At 43.6% G+C, this 21,446-nt stretch overlaps 1 protein-coding gene across 3 annotated transcripts in view; it reads left to right on the top strand.

The window, feature by feature from the left end:
* The first annotated feature begins 4,400 nt into the window (after nucleotides 1-4,400).
* ppp3cb (protein phosphatase 3, catalytic subunit, beta isozyme) overlaps nucleotides 4,401-21,446 on the top strand; it is a 36,050-nt gene continuing 19,004 nt past the window's right edge. For 2 of the 3 annotated variants that reach the window (XM_031751479.2, XM_031751481.2), the window contains exons 1-3: nucleotides 4,401-4,726; nucleotides 17,690-17,890; nucleotides 21,233-21,357. In XM_031751479.2, coding sequence (XP_031607339.1) covers nucleotides 4,684-4,726; nucleotides 17,690-17,890; nucleotides 21,233-21,357 — 369 coding nt within the window. In that variant the 5' untranslated portion in view covers nucleotides 4,401-4,683. Of the gene's footprint in view, nucleotides 4,727-5,165; nucleotides 5,374-17,689; nucleotides 17,891-21,232; nucleotides 21,358-21,446 lie in introns of those variants that run through there. The other variant, XM_031751480.2, reaches the window with a different exon arrangement.

Raw genomic sequence — 21,446 nt, forward strand, 5'->3', positions numbered from 1 at the left:
CAGTGTGAATAATGGGCATGGTTTTGAGAGTGAAAGATGGGAAACAGGAGATGAAGACATGCCACTTTAAATCATTTCATGGTTAGATAAGGCCCTCTGACTTTTCATCAGAGTATGCTGATTGCCTTGGCAAACATCAGAAGGACAGCTCAAAGCAAACCTCAGCAGAAGTTTAGCTGAGACAGTTTAAATACAGCTTACAGGCAAGCTAAGCTGTACTCCCAAATGGTCAAATGCAGATAGCACATTTGTATTTTTCACTTGCTGTCAGCCACTGATCTTAGCAGTGCAGGAGTCAGACACACTGAGTTTTACAGACTGTTTATTATACAGAAATATTCACAGGTAAGGCGGCGTGTTTGAAGGAGTGCTATACCCTCACCCTGATATATGATAAACCCTCTGAGGTCTAAGTCATCGTCAGATAACCCCAGCTCTAAGCTTAAACCTAACTCTGACCCTTGGCTGTCAGTATGTGGTGCGTATTTATCAAATTATTCTCCGGGTTTTGGCAATCAGGGAACAAAGAGAGTAATTTTCTGACACACAGGATTATCACACATGGTAACTTAGACTTCAGGGGGTTACAGGTGTGATGATTGAATAATACAATGCAGAAGACTGAAAATGGGAACTTCTGAATAATCATTATTTGTAGCTTACATATTTATACATATACAAAGCTGACAACAAAAAGCAAAGTGGAAATCAGCCCAAAGAGACTTCAAAGTAATCTCCACAGTGATTCTACTTCAGGAACACGAACAGGTAGAAACAGAGGCTACAGTCTGACTCCTCATCGCTGCCTTTGTTACCTGTTGAAGCAAGTTGTCTTGACTCTTGTAAACCATATCCTCATTTTGGTTCATATCCTCCTGAGAACCGAGGAAAAAACGAATCTTCCCATTGAACTTTGTTTGTGATTTCCTTCCTGATTGGAGCTAAAAGAGGCCACCCAGACAGATGAGATATCAATGGTAAGCCCAGGATGTCCTCTATTTAGTACATCGGGACTTAGTAGGGTAGCTTAAATAAGTCAAGAGATATAGATCAAAAACAAATGTCCATTACAGAGGACATAGATGAATAGGCTGGTTCTCGTGAGGCTATTGAATAAAAGTGATATGATAAGATATGTAAATGTTGGTCATATGTTTGCGTTGTTGTCTGGATATGTTTTGCTAATTTCTTATGACAGATAAGAATGTGGTCTGATGCTCTGTTGTGGTGTGAGAGCGAGCCTGTGCTGAACGAATAATCACAGATTCAGCAGGAGGAGCTGGAGCTAATACCCCAGCAGACTCAGGTCCCTTTTATTGGGATTGCATGAAATAATTTCATCCTCCCTGAAATAAATTTCAGACATCGATGGAGGTATAGCAGCAGGTGATGCAGAACCTGGTGAGAGTATGGAGTGGTTGTTGGTTCTTCAGTTCCAGTAATATTTAAGGAACCTTGCTCTCGTTGGGAAGAAGTGTGTGATGAGCCAGCTCGTTGGGGCCCTGGGCTAAAAGATCTTCCAAATGTGTTCCATTGCTACATCAACAATTATAGTGAGCAGCACATGTGCAAAGTTGGCTGTGTGTGTACATCTCTCTGATTCCTGTCAGGATGGTCTGGACCATGTGATGATGGAGCAGGACAAGGTGGCCTGGCTTTCTGTTGCTGTGTGAGCGGCAGAGACTCAATCCAAGTTTATTTAGAATCTGAGATCCCATGATCAGGAGAGGACAAGGACGATGCTCCCAGAAACCCCGCAGGACTTGGAGTACTCCCTCTATGACCACTTCCTGTGGTTTGAGCAGTGTGGATCTCTCTGTTTCCAGCTGCTTCTGTTTAAGGATCTTCCCATTTTTTTGACTGCTCTGAGGAGTGTAGGCTGTCTGCAGAATAATGTTTTCAGAATTCATTTTTAAACCCATTCAAACAGTGTGCAATTATAACTTTTTAATAGTTATGTATTAAGTATAACTAAGATTTTATGAGGTATGGCCTCTGGTAATATATATATATATATATACAACTGATGCTTTCCCCCGTCTCCCCTGCACTCCTCCTTGAAGTCACTTCTCTCCCAGTTTATCAGTCCTTCATGGCTGCTATAACGAGCATCAGCATGAAAAAGCTGAAGTGCATTACAATCAAATAAGCCATCCCGAGGAGGCGAGAGTGTTACTCTGCCGCCACACTCACACAGGCTGCCCTGCCTCCTGTAGCCTGCAGATGTCGCTGTTGAGGCATTTTAATCAGAATTTGAATCAAGGATACTTTCCAGCAAATAGATACAATAGATTTTATAAATGATACTGAGACTTGAAAATGGTTTATTTGAGCCTTTACTGCTTTTTAATAATTATATTTTTGTCTTTCAAGAGACAGAGGAGCAACCTTCTCTATGTTAATGGATCTGCTGCCAGTACATTACATCATTTGCTGCTGGCAAAAACCATATTTTAACATTACACTTGAACTAGTATCATAAAACACATCACCCCTCCTTCTCCTTTTGTCTTTTGTTTTATTTGCTTGTTTTTTCTTTGGCCTGATTGCTTTTGGCACCTGTTGTTGTGATTGTATTGTTCTGTGAGTCATGCTGTTTTTCACTGTTTAAAACCAATAAAAAGATTTGAATAATAATGAAACGCATCAAGCAATTGTCTGCTTTCTATCAGAACTTCAGTTTGCCAGTACCACATCAGAGTCTGTTATTCATAGCAATAAAATGTATTGAGACTCTTTAGTAACTTTCTAACAGTTATCAAAATCAGTGCTACAAAGTGCTTTACAAAAACAAAATAAAATAAGATTGTAAAGAACTTAATAAAAACCATTTATGAAAAGAAGTGACATATCTGTTTCAAATGGAGTCGTGCAAAGCGTCAAGAATAAAACAGAGTGAGATTCAATAGATAAGAATAAAAAAAATTAAAAAGAGAAGAATATAACAGAAGTAAGCTAAACAGGCCTATAAAAAAAGTCAATATAACTTTTACAAAAAAGCCCTAAGATTTGAAAAGGCTTGAAAATTGATTCCAAAGAAGACACAGACAAAGCCAAGAGTTCCCCACGTTCCTCACCGAGGAGCTCTAACTGCATGTTTTGTCTTGAAGCATGAAAGTGGGAACAGTCAGAGGGGTCCTGCCTGGATCTGTGCTAGCATAGCAAGCTAGGAATATTAGCCAGAGGAAAGACACCTCAGAGACAGCTGTGATCCATCATACCAAATTAAAGTCCTTCCTCAAACTGAATGTCTAGTTGATGTTTTGTCACAGTATTGATGTGGGTCACTTTTGCTAGATGGGCTTTAATAGCTAAAACCTCTGGCTTATGTTAGCTAATTGAGACAAATTGAGACAAAACAGCTAATCTCCTAATGCAGTGGCTAATCTTAGCTTGCTTCCTTGTAAAAGAAATTATTTGTATTTGTATTTGTTCAACTTGTTTTTCAAATTTGTGTTGAGAAAAAAAATTGTTTAATGCATAAAATGTGCTTCATGGTATTCATTTAGCTTTATATGTATTTGGACACTTTAATTTCACGCTGATTGTTTAATTTAAAATCCACTGTGGTAGTCAAAAAGTGTTAGTGTCCAAAACATTATGGACCTGACTGTAGGATTTATAGGTCTTTTACCACTGTGGAAAACAGTGATGTGTTTTTTACACTCCTTTACAGTGCCACTTTTTATATAAAGTCATGCTTTCTGTTTTCTGTCCCACATTTTAATGTTTTTAATGCACATAGAATTTGAAAATTATACATTTCAGTGCTGCATTCATAAACTTTAATCCTTATCAACCATCACTTCGGTTGCGATCCATTTGAATGAGCTACTTTCAGTTATAGGTTAACATGTATGAACTGGATTGTACTCCCATTCTGGCACACAGATCAGTTTGATAAATAATCATAAATAATTACATGATATTTAGCCTTATTACATACAAAACGTGATTCTAGAAGCTCACGCCAAACAGAGAAAGCTATTACACGCACGCATGCACGCACCCACGCACAAAATGCCCACTCCACAGTATTTGCTGTTCAGGGGGGAAAGCCCTGTAATCAGTCTCTCCACAGGATGGCAGTATGAGTCTGAGTGTGTGCCCGCGCGTGTGTCTCTGTGTGTGTGTATGCGCTCCTGCGTGTGCGTGAATCTGCGTGGGAGTTCCTTCTTTCGCCATTCCGGGGTGTTGCCAGCTGCACGGCACCGCTTGCAGAGGCGTCCTGGAGAGGTAGAGCCTGCGCGTCTCTCCTCTCTCCAAGGCGTCTCTTCGGCCTCTTAACCTCCAGAGTCTACCCCCACCACCCCACCCCCCGCCTCCAGCACCAGCAGCAGTAGCGGCACCACCGCTATACCAGCACCCCCTCACACACACCAACCCCCCTCCCGCCCCCTCTCAGAAAACAAATTCGGGATCCAAGCATGCCACAACAGCAGCTAGGTATCCGCCTATCCTCCCCCAAAGTCACCGCAGGCGCAGCAGCAGGCTTCCCCCGTCCGAGAGAGCACGGAGACTCCACCGAGTGATGCCACTACTGCAGCAAGAAAAGCACCCAGCAACCGCGCATACTGTCGACGCTTGCCGGAGGACCCGACACCACAATCTCGGCCCTTGACAGAAGAGAGAGCCCCCCCTTTCCCCAACCCCCTTCGGCTCTGTTCCCGTCCCGACTCCAGGATGTCCGACTGCAACGCAAGTCCCGCCGACCGGGTGATCAAATGTAGGCATGCCAAACCCTGCACGGCCAGTGAGAGCTCCTCTGTGCCAATAATCTGCTGTAACTCATCGTTATTTTTTAGTTTGTTTTTTGTTTGTTTTAAATTTTATTCTGTTTTCATCCCTGTCGTTGCACCACTGTCTCTTATTCGCACGTGTTTTGCTCATCATTTATTATTATTATCATTATGGTTCTTTTTCCATAGCACCTAATGATTACAATAAAAACAGCATATTTTGGCTGGCGTGTCAGCATGCATGTGCCTCTGAACCTTTTAGGGGAGGGAGGTGGTGATGGAGGGGGGAAGGGGGTGGGGGTATCCAGCACGGTACGCCATAATCAGGGTCTTCCCTCGTTATTCTATTAGAATTCACCCCCTCACCGTGGCATTACCCCCTTTCTAACTGAAGGGGGTGGAGAGGGGGGGTGTCTCTTCCTCTATGTATAGCCAAAGCGTTTGCGCGACACCCCTGTGCTGCATGAGCTCCATACGCGTTCCACTCCTAGCGGTGGCTTCGCGTTACTGAATAATACCCCACAGAGGCACAGCCGGGAGAGTGATAAGAGGTAAAAGCAGGGAGGGAGATGAGCATCTTGTTCCAATGAAACATCAAGCGGTGTGACGATGACAGCGAAAGGCAGACATAAAGGTAAATAAATGTCGAGCGTACGATCCGTGTTTCTGCTGTGGATGCGGGCATAGTGTCACGGGATGATGTTGCATGTATGCAACGGTGTAAGAAGAGTGCGGGGGGGTGAGGGGGGTAGGATGCTGCTTGAAGGGGGCTCGCCATTCGGAAGGGGCTTTTTTTCTTTTTCTTTTTTAGCTTTCTGTCATCGGTGCTTGTGTGCTGCATATCTGACTGCACGTGATGCCTTCTCTGTGTTAGATGTGCTGAACTGTGCGTCCATATGTTGGCCTACATTAGCTTCTATTTGTTTGTAAATCAAATCCCAGCCAAAGTCAGATTATTGATTGGAACAGCAGGTAGGCGGACAACTTTGCCAGGCCGAGTGCGCACCGTCATCCCCCCTGTGAGTTTTACGTTAACTGTACCGGCCGCTGATGTGTGTGGCTGTAACGTTTAATAACCACCGGTGACCATGATACTGCTCGACCAGCTGTTGTAAACCCACGTTTTTATTAGTAGTATCATTATTATCATTTTCAAACACGGACCTGAGTGTCAGCGGGTGATTCTGCTAATCCCGTGCGTATCTTACTTCCACGTCTCCGTTAAGGTCTCCCTGGCTTCCCCCCACCCACCCTCCTCTTGTTTCTCTTGAGTGTCAAATGAGAGACAAAATGGAGTTTATGGATGCTGAGCCGCGTATCCGACCCCCATCGCCCGATGAGGATGATGCACAACGCTCTAATGGTGTTGTTGCATCATTAGATTGTGGAATATTTGATGTGTTTTGAGTCGCTCCTTTTTCCCCCCCTTTTTTTGTTTGCTTTATGCGTGGGCGGCTATATGAGGAGGAGGGGGAGGCGAGGAGGGGCTCTTGCTTGGGTTGTGATCCGTGTGAGCTTGCACAGATTGTCGTGCTTATCGGGTCACAACGAGGCTGGGCATGGCAGCGATGCTTCCACGCACGCAGCCTGTCACATGCGACGATGCCCTGGCTGTCTCTCCCACTGGCTCCCCTTAATAAACTCGCAAGGTCTCTCTGCCGGAAGAAGCGGAGCTGACAGCTGGATGCGTCGCTCGGGCATGCCCCGGTATTCCGTGGTGCGTCGTGCTCAGAAGGGGTGGGGGTGGGGGTGAGAGCTCTTGCAGATTTTTGCACGTAAGAATTTAGGGCTGCGTGTGCATATGTCTGTGCTGCACCTCTGTGGAAAAACTACATGGATGCAGCTGTGCAGGGAAACCTGGATCCTCTCTGACTGCCGCATCCATCCATTAATCCCATCAGCCCTCACCCTCAAGTTACCAGCTCCCCTCCACATGTGCAGAAGCCACATATCATTTTATATTCTCAGCTCTGCTTTGCATGTGTGTTGTAATGCAGTTAGGTCAACGGAGCTCTTTTGCCAGCAGCGGAATTATCTACATCCTTGTGCATCATCCATCTCACAGACCAACACACACTCATACGCATCTTCTGTCATAAACACACCGATCCATCAGCAAGGTGAGAATGCTGTAGAGTCAACAAAGCCGCAGCAACGAGAGGAGCGTCAGTCAAAGAGTGGGCATTTCTGGCAGATGGACTGTGCCCGGTTCCCCACATTATAGATTTTTAGCAATGTTCAGCAGAGAGCATTGCACAGACATGGAACCAAAGGACGGAGGCATAAAGAGAGGACTGGACAAAGAGGCAGAGAGTGTGGGGGCGAGGTGAGGAAGAGAGGGAACGAGAAAATGTGACAAGGCCACAGAGGAGGTGAAGCTGGGGTGAGAGAGAAGGAGGCACAGAGGGACAGAGAGAGAGAGAAAGGAAAGAGTAGTATTTCACACTGTTGAGTAGCAGGGCATCATCCTAATGGACTTTGCACACTCTTTGATTACTTAACAAACCCACTGCCCTCTCTGTGCATTTGTATGTATGTGTGGGTGTGTCTGTCACAAAAGGCTTATATTTGAATTGCATGTAATGCACACTATTTGAACACAACACATGTGTGCAGAGTTTTGCAGAAACCCCTCTGCATGTACAGTAGAGCCATGTTGATGCTATTATAGTTTCAGCAGCATAATTTAGAAACTGTTTTCTCCTCTAGTGGTCACTGGTGACACAGGACAATCTTATACCCATGAGTCAGCAGCTAGCAATCTTAAATATTCAAAATCTGAACTTTCATCTGTAAGTAGACCACCGACTTAATGCTATCATCAAATACTGCACTGAAATCGTAGCTGCTGGGTAATGGCACGGACAGTGAGCTCATTCTTTGTGATGCTGGATGTATTCTGGGGGGAGTTGTGAGGCTACAGAATGAATTGAAGACCCTTTAAGATGCCTCAAATGTAAAAAAAAAAAAAACCCTTTGCACAGTAGGTTGGTACAATAGCTCAATAAAAATCGACAAGCTGGGCACCATTAAAGCACACAAGTGGTGTTAAAAAGCTTTCATGGACACCAAGAGCAGATATATGTATAAAATGTGTAACAGTTCCGTGGCTCACTTTCATGGCCGATTGCGACACTTGTAGCTTAGACCGCACCTGTTGAGAAAAATATCCATTGGTGTTGTTGTTTGAACTGGAATCAGCAGCTAATGCCGCGAGAAAAAACTCCATCAGTACCAAGTACCACGCAAACTTAAATGACTGTAAATCCTACTGTAAATCAAACACCCCAAATATCTAGTCGTTGTGTGCTGAAAACAGCCCATCAGAACACAAATTAAAACACGAATACCCCTGAATGTGACTCTGCTGGGCTTTCGGTATCCTGCAGTCTGACAGACCTTACTCGTGGTGGATATTTTGGCTTGTCAAACGCAGGGTGTGACTAATAAGATTAATCATGGCTATGTTTCATTTAAATGTCCCAGTGTCAGTGTCCTGGTAGCGTGCACTCTGCTGGCTCAGCTAAGTGAAATGGGGCCATCATTATTACAGATAGTTACAACTTTTCTCTTCAAGACAAGTTGAGGTGAATGATGTGAAAAGGTCTGCACCACCAGAGTAGTGACAGAAGAGAAAAATCAACACTTTCCTGTCACCGACCGTCCCAAGCGTACGTAATAACACTGCAAACTCAGTGGATGATACTGTTGTTGTGCCATTACATCTTTTTAATGCTAGCTCAGTTGTTACAGTTGTTACTTCCGCTCTGGGTCATGATTTACTCAGGATACTGTGCTCATATGCTAGGATGCATGCTAGCAGATAATACAGAGTAGGCCTTATTATTATCATTTTGCTGTCTAATATCTGGTCATATTTAAGGTAAAGAAAATATCACGTGCTGAACTGCATCCTCCCACTGGTTCAAAGTGCAAAGGTCAAATATGCCTGTTATAGCTCATGACCTTTTGAACAAATCGCTACATTTTTGAAGAGGACTCGCCAAAGCTGAGTGATCCAATATGCTCACATGCATATATGCATTCATACATGCATAAACCACACACAAACACACTCAAACTCACTCGCACACACACCACATCACCTCTGGCAAGGTTCGGGGCAAAGTTGGCATATTTCCTTTTGGTGTAACATACAATCCCATTCCCTCTATGTGAAATGTGCGTGTGTGTCCGTGTGTGTGTGTCGGATTGTGGCATCACTGTTGTGAGCCAGGGGTCCTACCTTGACAGGTCTGTGTTTGCCCTGTGGGGAGGGTGGCAGGGCAAAGGCTATTTATAGAGGAGGTACTCCAGAGAGAGAGAGGGAGAGAGGGAGAGGGATTGTCTAATGAGGACAGGCTGTTAGGGGATGGGCCGTTGTTTCAGTGTGTGTGAGTGTGTGTGTGTGTGTGTGTGAGTGTGTGTGAGTGTGTACACAGATGGTCCATCATGTGTGAACTGTGCATTAATTGAACAACTTCAAACGTATCTTTAGCTGTCCCCCCCACCACCACCACCTTCAAAGACCCATGAATCCATGTTTCCTGATCTGGGTCAAAGATGGTAGAAACACACACACACACACACACACACACACACACGCACACATGTGAACAGATGCATCGCTCTCATACACCCCAATTTTTTTGCTCCCTCTCTCTCTTTGCTGCTCTCATTCTTTCACCCCTTGGTTTCTTACTCCTTCATTTATTCATGCACAGACAGTAGACAGTAGGATTGAAACGATCCTGGGAGCTGTGTGTGTGTGTGTGTGTGTGTGTGCGTGCGCGCGCGCGCGCGATCACTTTAGATGAGGTCCTGGAGAGGGCAACACATCTAACATACAAACACGTACATATACAGGTGTGCAATCAGCTGTGTTTGATGTCACTGGATGAGCATCAGACGGTTACAGTCTGGGGAGGCGCAGCATTGCACCGTAATGAGTTCATTCATAGCACGTAACACATACAGCCCGTCTATATGCTGCTCTAATTACTGTGGATACAGCATTTTCACCTTGTCTTCGTATTAATTGGCTGCTTCCAAAAACAATTTGCTTCTCGCCTCGGTGATCTGACGCCCGGCCGATTAGGAGGCACGAGTTTGTTTTGTTTTATACCTCTTTAGTCATATTTTACAACATTTGGAGGAAAGACACAAACGAGGACAGATGGATCATGGGTGCCTTCTACCGTCATTTCTGCAATCTGTCTGTTCTCGCTTGCTGTCACTTCCTGCATCCTGCACCAGCCTGTCTGATCGTGAATGGTGTCCCTGTGTTATTAAAACTGATGAAATAGTTCCCCGTAATTGACTTTAGCCATTAGGGACGATGCACACAAAACAATAGGATTCCGATCAGATTCTGCTCCAGTTAGGCTATTAGGCCAGCCCAAACAAATTTAGGAGATTTGGTTGACAGCTATGTCATAGATTTTTCTCTCAGGCTCCCCCTCAGTGCTCTGCGATGGGGAGATTTTTGGCTGAGCTGGCAGCTCTGGCGCCTAATAAATTCCACACCGGGGAGTTCAGCTGTGGAGAGTGGGCCAGAAGACGAAAACAGTACAAAGTGCATGAGGTAAAAAAGACGGAAAAGCTTTCACCTATTTGCTCATCTCGCGCTGCTCGGCCCGTCTCACCTCACACGCACGCCATGCATCACGTGAAGTGGACAGTTTTGGATGAATAACTTTTTCTTTTTTGACTCCACTCCAGAAAGTGGAGTTCACTGTATTCGTCATCTGTACTCAGACAGGGGACAGCTCAGACTGTACTTTCTGGAAGGAAAGTTCCCTCCCAAGGTTGAAACACTTGGCAGCATCACAAAGTGTTAAAATGCCTTAGAGCAGCATTTGGGAGAAATACTACCAGCCGCCACTTCACTGAGGAAGTGTGGCCGGTGTGGTCTGAGCTCATGCGGATGTTAGAGACACACCATCTTTACTATGCCGATATCTGTGTGTGAGACGCTATTTTACTCAGTATTTCATTGATGTATTTCTAATGACAACACACATTACATTAATATTAATGTGCCGGTTTTACCCAGCTGCCTGATATTTAACAGCAGGGCTTTTCCAAAGATGTTCGGAAGCCAAACTATTTAGACCTTCACACTGCTGAGAACTGGGAAAAATAGGAAATCATTAAAAGCATCCTACTTCATAGTTTGTGAGAGTGTGCCAGATTAGAGGCGCTGGGGTTAGCGCATTTCTGTAATCAACGTTTGTCTGTACTCTTCTTAAATTCTGATATTAATCAAGCAGTTATCTTACTTGTGTTACATAATTTACTCAAGTCTTCCAGAAAAAACGGGGGATACAAAAACAGTCATGTGACCTCAGATGTCCTCCTTATAAGGATAAAGGCTTGCGCTGATGTTTGGGCATACATGGGCTTCATGTCATACTGCGACGATGCATTTATGTGCCAGTGCATGACAGGCGATGTTACCGTGAAAGGTTCACGATTAACTGATTAAGTACAGTTTTTTGACACTGCACAGTAGCCATTAGCAATTGACTAGGATTTCCTCAGTTTTAGTATTAAAGTTAAGACGTGCTTCGATTCTACATCCTGAAATGATTGATTTAGCCTAGCCTATTGTTTATCCCGATCAATGTGATGCCATCGGACTGCTTTTTAAGAGCTAATCTTATTGATAACGCTTTCCTTCTTTCTGTATATTACAGTATTCATCCATCCTATTTTATGTAAACAGCTTTAGCATTGTGCAAAGGTTTTAGTCACTTTAGATGTGCAGACTCTTAAAGCCTCTCAGTCACATAGGCCTACAGACCAGTTGGCAAGCCCCTGGCAACCTGTGGTCACGAGGGAAAAACGTGTATTCCCTGATCGGTTAGTGATTGGTTGCTTGATTGGTTGCTGACTGCTGCTAGGTGAACTCAGTTGTAAAGAGGGTGTTGCACCAAAAACCTCCTTGTTGTTGCTTTGTTTGCTAGCAGGTTGGCAGGGTTTAGTTAGCTTATTATGATCTCCATTAGCTACAGCAGTGCAGCAGCTATTCTTCCTGGGATTCATCCAAGCATTACACTCTGACAGTGCATTACAACAACTTACACAGAGTCTGTGTCTGCATGGAAAACACAGACTTGTCTGCAAACACTCACCATTTACTTTCTGAGTTGTAGTGAAACTGGAAAAAGGTGAATGGTAACCTCTTTGCGTTGCACTAGTCAAAGTTTCAGTACCACTTGGTGAGTACTCGGCAAGTATTTGCTGACTAGTTGGCGTCTTTCGTGCAAACTATGGGTGACAGCAGCAATCACACGGAGGTTTCTGGTGCTCCACCATGTACTTCTTTGCAATCAATTTCATTTACCAGTAACAACTCGCTAACCAGTTGCAGAATACACACTTTTCTAGTGACTGGTGGTTACCAGTCTCTAGGCTTGCATGAATGCAGATTTAACAATCGGTTTCATCGTGACTGGCTGCCCGCAACCTCCAGCAACCATTCACAAGTGATTGGGGAATACGACCAGTGGCTGCCTTCATCCACCACACCAAACAGTCTCACAGCAGTTCAACAAATAGTCATGAAGTGCAGTTATTGGTACTCTTGGAGACAAATTTTCTCTCTTTTGTGTACAAGCACAGAAGCAGTTCCTGCGACACGTGGTGGGGAAGTTAGTGAACTACTAAATTTTATCTGTTGATTTGTCTCCATGGAAACACAGTAAAGCGCTTCTAAATTTATAGAGCAGCTGGAGGGTTGGTGGAAGCAAGTCACGTGCCACTCACACAAGAGACTGCACCGTAAAAAAAAAAATCCTAAAAAAACAGTAATATTCCGGCAGCTGGGGCGCCAAAATAATACCAGAAAATAACAGAAAATAACTTTCTCATGAAAATACGGTTATTTTCAGTAATGACAATACAGTTTGTTGCTCTAATTTTACATGGGATTTTGCCTTTTTCAAGTGCTTTTAAACATTAAATTAGGAACATTTTAATGTGATTAAACAATGAAATTACCTTTAAACAAGGTCAATGAATGCGGCAATAAGAATAATAATACTTAAATGTACAGAAATATACAGTTAACAGTTGGTTTACATAATAATGGATTGCATTCATATAGCGCTTTACAATTCCCCTCTGACCATCACCAGTAGGCGGTAGGCGAAGTGTCTTGCCCAAGGACACAACGACCGAGAGTGTCCGAGCCGGGGCTCGAACCGGCAACCTTCTGATTACAAGGCGAACTCCAAACTCTTGAGCCACGATCGTCCTAAATAACAATAATTATTATTATTATTTGATGCAAAAAAAGTTTATAAGAATCATTATATATATTTTTCCATAGCATTACATTTGAATTTAATAGTTCATTCTTTCAAATAACGGACACATATTTGTGAAATCATGATAGATTTGTGAATGTATTGTAACAATCTAATTATGCATATGTACAGACAAATACATTTAAAAAACAAGCAAATTATGTTTTATTACATTTACAGTGATTTTACGTTAATTTACATTTGAAATGTAAAATCACAGTCTATTTATGTAAATTTAATGATATTCTAGAAGAACAGAACAAAACTGTAAAATACACAGTAAAATACTTTTATATTACAAATTTTTTTTACAGTGTGCGTTTCCAATCCCATATGGAACCGATGGCTTTCAAACTTTCATCCTCAAGTTGTGTTTAAATTCGCTGGCTGCCATTTCTTTCAGTTACTGTTTAGGTTGGCACCTGGGTCAGAAGAAGGATCATGTTAGCTAAAATGAATTTAAGAGTTTCCTGGGCTTTGTGGCTGAGGTGCTTGTCTTCAGAAAAAAAGATGGTAAATCACTGCTCCTCATCGGTCTCTGCTGAGTGTAGATAGGCCAGTTTCAACAGACCACTTGAAATTATTCCGCGTATTGAACTTTCAGCACAAGATGCGACACAGAAATTTGTGGTCTTTTATTGTCATCGCCATCAAATGACACATAATGAGCCTTTGTTAGGAACAAAAACATCATTTTCTCACACAGACTTGGAAAAATAATTTCCATCCCTGAAGTCCCTCTGGCAGGTAGCACAGTCATCATCATGTATGTGAGGGTCAAGCAGGGTTACAGAACATTCAGTTTAGTCATTAATATTTAATTTGATGTCCTTCGGGATGAAAATGTTAATAATGAAAAGCTCAGCTGACAGTGGACTAACTTGGAATTTATCTAAAGTCAAACATTTTAAAATGGGAATGTTACTTTTTGTGTAACATCTCACAGTCTCAGCTGTGATGTACTACTAACAACATGAACATTATTCATCTTTGCATCCCAGCATATATTTTAACATTGAATAAACCTAGGGTGGCGGTCCTTTCTCAGCGTCTAGTTAGTTCCATGCTGAAAGTGGAAATGGCTCTGGTTCCATGAGCATCTTGAACATTGCCTGGATGCCAAGAGTGTTCAAGAATATTTTTTTTACCATCTCTTTATTGTTCAAAATGCACAAAACGTTCTCCGTTGAAAGGATGAAGGATAAAAAAGGCACCTGTACAGTGATCTCAGGCTTTCAGGCCCATTTCTTATCCTGCTGAGCTATACATCTTCATCCTTGAATAGTGAAATCTCTGAGTCTGATAATGACATCCGAGACAGAGAGGTGAAGTCACCCACAGTTTTGATCTAAATGGCTATAAATTGCTTAAAAGTACTGTTTACATTTTTTAAAAAGGCCACGGTAATAGTAGTGTGAGCACATGCAGAAGATGTGTGGCTTTCTGTGTACCATTTACATACCATATTAGACGTCACTGACAAATGCATTTAATTGCCCTAAATGCAATAACCTGATTGTTATTCAGCCTTTGTAAAAGATCATGTGACTCGACCTCTATTCTCCTGGAAACAGCATCATCGTTTGCACTTCATTGTTGGCTCAGTTTTTTGTCTTGTAGCGTGTGAGATGATGTCAGGGTTTCATCCGTGTTTGGTGGGATGTGACAACAACTAGTGTTAGCATTTAGCATGAAGCACCACAGAGCTACTAGCATAGCATAAAATTCTAATGAAATAAATGGGAAAAATGGTGGATGGACTGCTTCGTATGTACCGTTTTTCTACTCGACTTGACAGCTCAAATCACACTTTTTTCTGTTTGCTTTCTATCGAACATTCAGACTCCCACGAATGCATCAGTAGCAACCTGGGGTTAGTATCTTGCACAAGGATACACTGCCATGCTCCCTCCCAACCTGTTCTCACTTGATCCACTTTCTTTGTTCAATAAGATCCACTATAGACTCGTATAAAACATGCAAATGCATGAGCCAGACCTATAGGATGATCTGATGATCGGACTCCAGCAATGGTGTAATATACTGTATATTATGAGTGTATAGTAAGTCTTAAATGCATTTCCTCTGCCTTAATGTTCTCCTCCAGGCTTGCAAATTCATATGCATACTGCAGAAAGCTTTCCATCATTACAAGCAGAAAATTGCTCTGAGACAGAAAAGCTGTACGGGCATGTTTCTCAGATTCGTATCAGAATCGCTTTATTAAATCCAAACGAGGTCTCTTCGTAATTTACATCTGTCTGTCTTTAACCTCCGCACGTGCGCTCAAAGCTATCAGATTTGACTCAAATCTCCTAGCATTCCTCTTGAACTGTACACTCATCAAACGGTTTGCCGTTGCCTGTGCCGAACCTCTCCTCGCCTCTATTCCCCAACTACCAAGTATAGTTTTCCCAAGTATAGTTCCTTTCCCAAGCTGTGTGTCTCTGCTGCTCTCTTCACTCTCTCCTACCTGCCCTACTTTCACACTGCTCTCACAATTTACGAGTTTCACACTCCGTCCCTCTCACTTCTACCCTTCTCTCCCTCCTCAGACTCTCTCTCTGTTACACACATGCACACTCGAGGCCTCAGTTTTACCTTCAACCAGAAATATACATCCACAAATTGAGTTCACGTGTGTGCTCGAGGTTTAAAAGAGTACCGCAGCCCTTCTCACACTGTGCTGGCAGCTTTTTGTAATGACATGTTCCAGCCCGAGTACATTTTGTAGCACAGCTCAGAACAGTGCGGTGCTATACGCCGGTACAGGACGGTACACTGAAGGAGGAGGTTTATCCACATACTGCCTGAGCCCTGTTGTTTCCTTTTATAAATAAATATAATGTCACACAAATACCAGCATGCATGAGTAATTCCTTTTTGGGCTTATGTTCTCTGACAGCCTGGGGTGCACAAGGCTTTTAAAATATTAATCGCTCCTAACTTGTAATGCAAAACTGGTTTTAACATGTAAGAACCGCTGTTCTCAATCGATGGAAAGCAGACCCTTCGGCTTGGCAGCCTGAAGTGTCCTGGGATGTCTCAGCATGCTCTCCTGCGTTGTGTTCAATCTTAAGGTGTGTAAAAGTGTCATGGGGATGCAGTAGGAGTTATCTAGCAGCAGCCTGAGGTGACGTTAGATATTCTGGAACATCTAAATATGAATCAGGTAGATCTTTGTGTGTGCCGGGAGGGTTAACGTATTCAGGGTGTGTTGAGTGTTCGGCGGAGCAAAAATCTCAACGTAACCTCTTTCTCCATGTTGATTAACAGCCACAAATGCAGGAATATGTCAGCAACTGTTCGTGCGTTAACAGACATATTGTGACTAAAGTCACATTGTAATATATTTTATTGCAATGGCTCATTTAGCATTGGCTAAATGATGCTGATGTCTCAGCGATGACTATATAAAACCCCGCTGACTGGCTCTGTGTTTTTGCTGAGCTGCTTTTACTGTGAAAATGAAATGAAAACACGCGGTCACATTAAAATGTAACGACAGACATCAGCGTGGAACCTCGCCGAGGAGACTGTGGCCTGTTAGAGCAGAAAGAAGAGAGCGAAGGAGCAAGAGGGAGAGGCGAGCGAAAACAGAAAAAAACAGAGAAGGGACAAGAGGAGAGAGCGCAAAACAGAGACAAAGTGACAGTGTGTGTCAGATTGTGTGTGTGTGTGTGTGTGTGTGTGTGTGTGTGTGTGTGCATTCAGAGCCAGGCCTAGTTTTTAGCGTGTGATCTAGGCCATTATCTGTGTTAGCACTGGTGGGGCTCAAACAGGCTCTGTGGATCCTTCATAACAATACCTTTTATGAGCTTGTGTGTGTGTGTGTGTGTGTGTGTGTGTGTGTGTGTGTGTGTGTGTGTGTGTGTGTGTGTGTGTGTGTGTGTGTGTGCACTGCCACTTATACACACTTGTGCAGTCGTGCATGTTAATGCCATTGTGACATACATGATGTACAGATGCGCTCCTGCACCTCTGCCTTTTGTTTTGTGCCACATAGTTTCTGCCTGTTTGCTAAGAACAGGGCGTGTGTGCACTTTTGTCAAGCGTGTCTTCATATGTGTGTGTGTGTGTGTGTGTGTGTGTGTGTGTGTGTGTGTGTGTGTGCACGCCTTCTCACGTGCAGCTGTGCACTCTTGCTGTATCACCCTCATCGTCAGTCAACCCCCCTCTCCACTGGCGCCCTGGGGGCCTTCATTATGTAAGAAAGACATTGCTGCAGAACAGAGGCAGCAGCCCTGATAACTGTGGCAGCCCCTACTTCAGTACAACCCGCTTAGGCCTCCATAACACACACACACACAACGCACACACACATGTACATACGCACACACTGCAAGCCTGCAGCAGAGGTGTGATCAGGATAATGGTGAGGATTGGGGCTTCTGACAACTGTGGGCAAGCTTGTTGAAGTGTACAGGAAATATCAATAAATCATTTTTTGCATTGTAATAAACAATCTCCTCTTTCCTGCTTCTTTCTCCCTCTCCCTGCATAATTTAACTCCCCTCCATCCACATATCCATACACCCATTCAAACCCTGCTCGTCCTTTTTAAATCCTCCAATACTTCTTCTCGCTTCCATCTCATCCCCCGCACTTTCTCCATCATCCCCACATTTCCATCTCCAGCGGTCCCCTTCCCCCTGGCCCACCGGCTGACCATGAAGGAGGTGTTTGACGCGGAGGGCCGGCCGCGAGTGGACCTGCTCAAAGCTCACCTCACAAAGGAAGGCCGTCTCGAGGAAGCCGTGGCCCTGCGCATCATCGATGAGGGCGCCGCCATCCTGCGCCAGGAGCGCACTATGTTGGATATTGAGGCGCCAGTCACGGGTAAGGAAGTCATTTAATGCACCAATTAAGACATGGTAGAAAACAGTTGGAAAGCTAACACGCTTTCTTGCAAGACTTAGCCGCACAAAGTGGCTTCCCCGCACAGGGAAGCTGATCAGGTCTCCAACTTTATGTGAGACTTGGTGAGTATTGCAAAGTCTCTCTAGAACAGGGGTGGGTAATCTCAGTCCACGAGGGCCGGTGTCCCTGCAGGTTTTAGATCTCACCCTGGGTCAACACACCTGAATCACATGATTAGTTCGTTACCAGGCCTCTGGAGAACTTCAGGACATGTTGAGGAGGTCATTTAGCCATTTAAATCAGCTGTGTTGGTTCGAGGACACATCTAAAACCTGCAGGGACACCGGCCCTCGTGGACTGAGATTGCCCACCCCTGCTCTAGAAGAAAGTGTCTGCACTGGGCAGCCATCTTGAAACACCTAAGGAAAGCAAATCATTGCATTTTTTAAACAGCTCTTTTCCCCTGAAAGTTATGCTCATTGCTGTTGCAGGAGTCCCAGGGTTATCTTATAATGTCTCTTGACAGCACTAAAAGTGTTCCTGATATTATTTTACTGGAGTAGACCCCAACTACCACTCCCACATCTTAGCTTTTATTTATATGTGGGGAAAACTGGATTCAACTAAGATAAAGTCCATCACATGATTGATGAACCTATAAATTTCAGATCACCAATCAATCATCTCCCACACTGTCTCCCACGATGTACTCTTTGGCCTGTATTTATTTTGTTGGGCTCTGGTCTTTCGTGTTACTCTGTAAAATAACCTGAAATGCACTGTTACATAATTACCAGTTAACAATATAAACCTTAAGCTACAGTCCCACACGCCAACACAAATTCCCAACCTATTGAGGAAACACATATGATCTTTCTTTTCTGTTTATGCATTAACATAAAGCTTAAATACAAAGCAAAGATGAAAACCAGCACAAAGAGAATTTAAAGCGATTCTGAAGCCTGACCGTTCATCCCAGCTTGTTACCTGCTGAGGTTCAGGCTCTGGCTGCTGGGCTGGGGTCAGCAAACACTCAGCTTTATCATAACTCTGGGTTCTTGGATAGTTTTGTGTTAGCATGCTATCTCTGCAAAGAGCAGCATATGTAGACCACTCCACCATTTTCCTCCTCCTGGCACACGAACATGTAACATTACTGCATTACTGAAAATTAAATGTAGCTCGAATTAAAAGAAGGTGTAGCGTCTTTATACCATGGCTATGGTAGGTAACCCTACTCACTGTGGCCTCCAGACTATCATATGCCAAAGAAGGTGTTCTTTATGATCTTTCACCTGTTTTAAATCGCAAAATGTCAACGTTTTATTTTTTTTAAAGCATCTGCAAGTCACCCATTGAGCAAAGCCACACCAAAATAAAAAAAAGCTACTTGTTTGTTAAAATGCAGGCATGAGTGACAAGCAGAATAGATCAGACATTTCACAGTGAAGAGACAGATAGCAGCAGTCTCACAGAGAGGCAGAGAAATAGAGCTGTGGAGCAAAAAGGCATAAAGATCAATAATTATGTATTAATCAGAATCCATTCATTGATTCATTAATCTGCCATATGTATCTGCCACCCTTTTAATATGAACTGTTGTTCGGTCGCACTTCACTGAGAGACCCAATTGGTGCTTGTGCACCTCCCAACAGCTCGCTCTGGCTTCAGTAATAGCTGCATGTATTCCCCTCCCAGGGAAATGGTAAGAAGCGAGTAGGATGCGGAGGAGAAGCCGGGGATCGAAATCGAGGGAGAGCAAAATAGAAAGGAAGTTTCTGAGACAATGACAGAGATGACAGACAAGCGGGCAGGCAGACGCAGACACTGGCAACCTATTGACTCTGCCTGGCTCGTGTACCTATGTGTCTGTGCTTCTGCGTGCTGCATTTATGCAAATGTGAGCGGTGTGATAATTCTGTGTGGGCTTGTTGTGCCCACGCAGTGTGGGAACATCGCTCAGCTTTCACAGGTACAGATCCCCGGGGACAAGGACAGATAGACGGGCAGATGGAGAGACAGTCAATCATAAGCAGCTTAGTGCAGAGGTTCTCTAACCTGTTCATTCCCAATGAGCAACATATTGATCCCGCTTTCCTGGTTCCACTTCACCAGAGTCTGACTCAGAAACACACAAGAATTTCCTGAGAGTGTGCCGTGATTGGAAATGACTGTTACATTTCAGATACAAACTACAGCAAAATAGACTCAGGTAGAAAGAGCTTTCACCAAAAGTGCAATATAAAGGAGATATAAAGAAAACTTCAGCACTTTGATGCTGTCTCAAAGTATGAGCTCTAAGACAGACAGACAGCTGGATGGCTAAAATCTGAACTGACAGGCTTTTAGGATGTCACACGAAGGCTTCTGGGAGAATACTGAGACAGCTCAGAGGAGGCAGGCAGGTACGGCTCAATTTCACTCATGACATTTCTCATTCCCAATTCCCAGTTCAAATTAAAGCGAATGCTTATAAGTAGTCACAAAAACAGACATTAACATGGCAAGCAGATGGAGAGACAGGCAGACGAAGGCGGTCAGACAGATGCGAAATGGCCATCGTAAAATGGCTGCAGAGGGGAACTATGACATCAACTAAAAGTGAAAGGAGAGACCAGACAGATGGCGAGGGAGGCGGATGGTAAGATGTATGCTGGCAGATCGTACGGGCAGACAGTCCTGAAGTCGTTCAAAATGTGAAGTCTTCAGTGTGTGCAGCCTGATTTACTCCTGGAAGCAACTTGCAACAAATCAAAAGAGAAAGCATATGAATGCATAAAATCCAACATTGGGCGCTAAATTATAAGCTAATCCTATCTTATAATTTGGTTAGTAAGGTGTGTTTAACTGATGTAAAAAAAAAATCTGAACACAGAATTCTCAAGTCTGTAAATACAAATAACCCACAGTAACATATTCTAGATTTACTAGCCTACGATCCACTGGTGGGTGTGTCCCACCTCTCCCTTATTGTAGCCCACTCCCCATGACCCGGAGTTGGATATGCAGTTAAGAAAAAAGCACAAAACTTCCAGCTCTGTTTTCTGGTCTTTTTCAGGTAGTATCTAAACAGACCTTGAAGTGATCGAGTAGAATCTTTAAGGAGCTTTTAAAGCACATTTTTGCTGTTTTTTCTATCCAAACAGATGAGCGATGTTTCTAGATCAGCAGCCAGGACAGATATACCTCTGCAGATGCAAATCAGGCCATATGGAGCCACTGAAGCAAAGACAGTCCCATATTTTTGAGCTGAATTTGTTATGTGGGAGCTGAAAACTGCAGTGTTTATAATCCTGACACTGTTGTGTGCTGTTTCCACAGTGTGTGGAGACATCCACGGCCAGTTCTTCGACCTGATGAAGTTATTTGAAGTGGGAGGCTCTCCTGCGAACACGCGCTACCTCTTCCTAGGGGACTATGTGGACAGGGGGTACTTCAGTATTGAGGTGAGGAAGGATTGGACACACTGTGTATACATCTTATTTATAGTGCTGTGCATTCAGTTGGGGAAAAAAACAACTATCCTTGTTGTGGT

This window comes from Oreochromis aureus, linkage group 2 (genome assembly GCF_013358895.1).
Source record: "Oreochromis aureus strain Israel breed Guangdong linkage group 2, ZZ_aureus, whole genome shotgun sequence".
Classification (NCBI taxonomy): domain Eukaryota; kingdom Metazoa; phylum Chordata; class Actinopteri; order Cichliformes; family Cichlidae; genus Oreochromis; species Oreochromis aureus.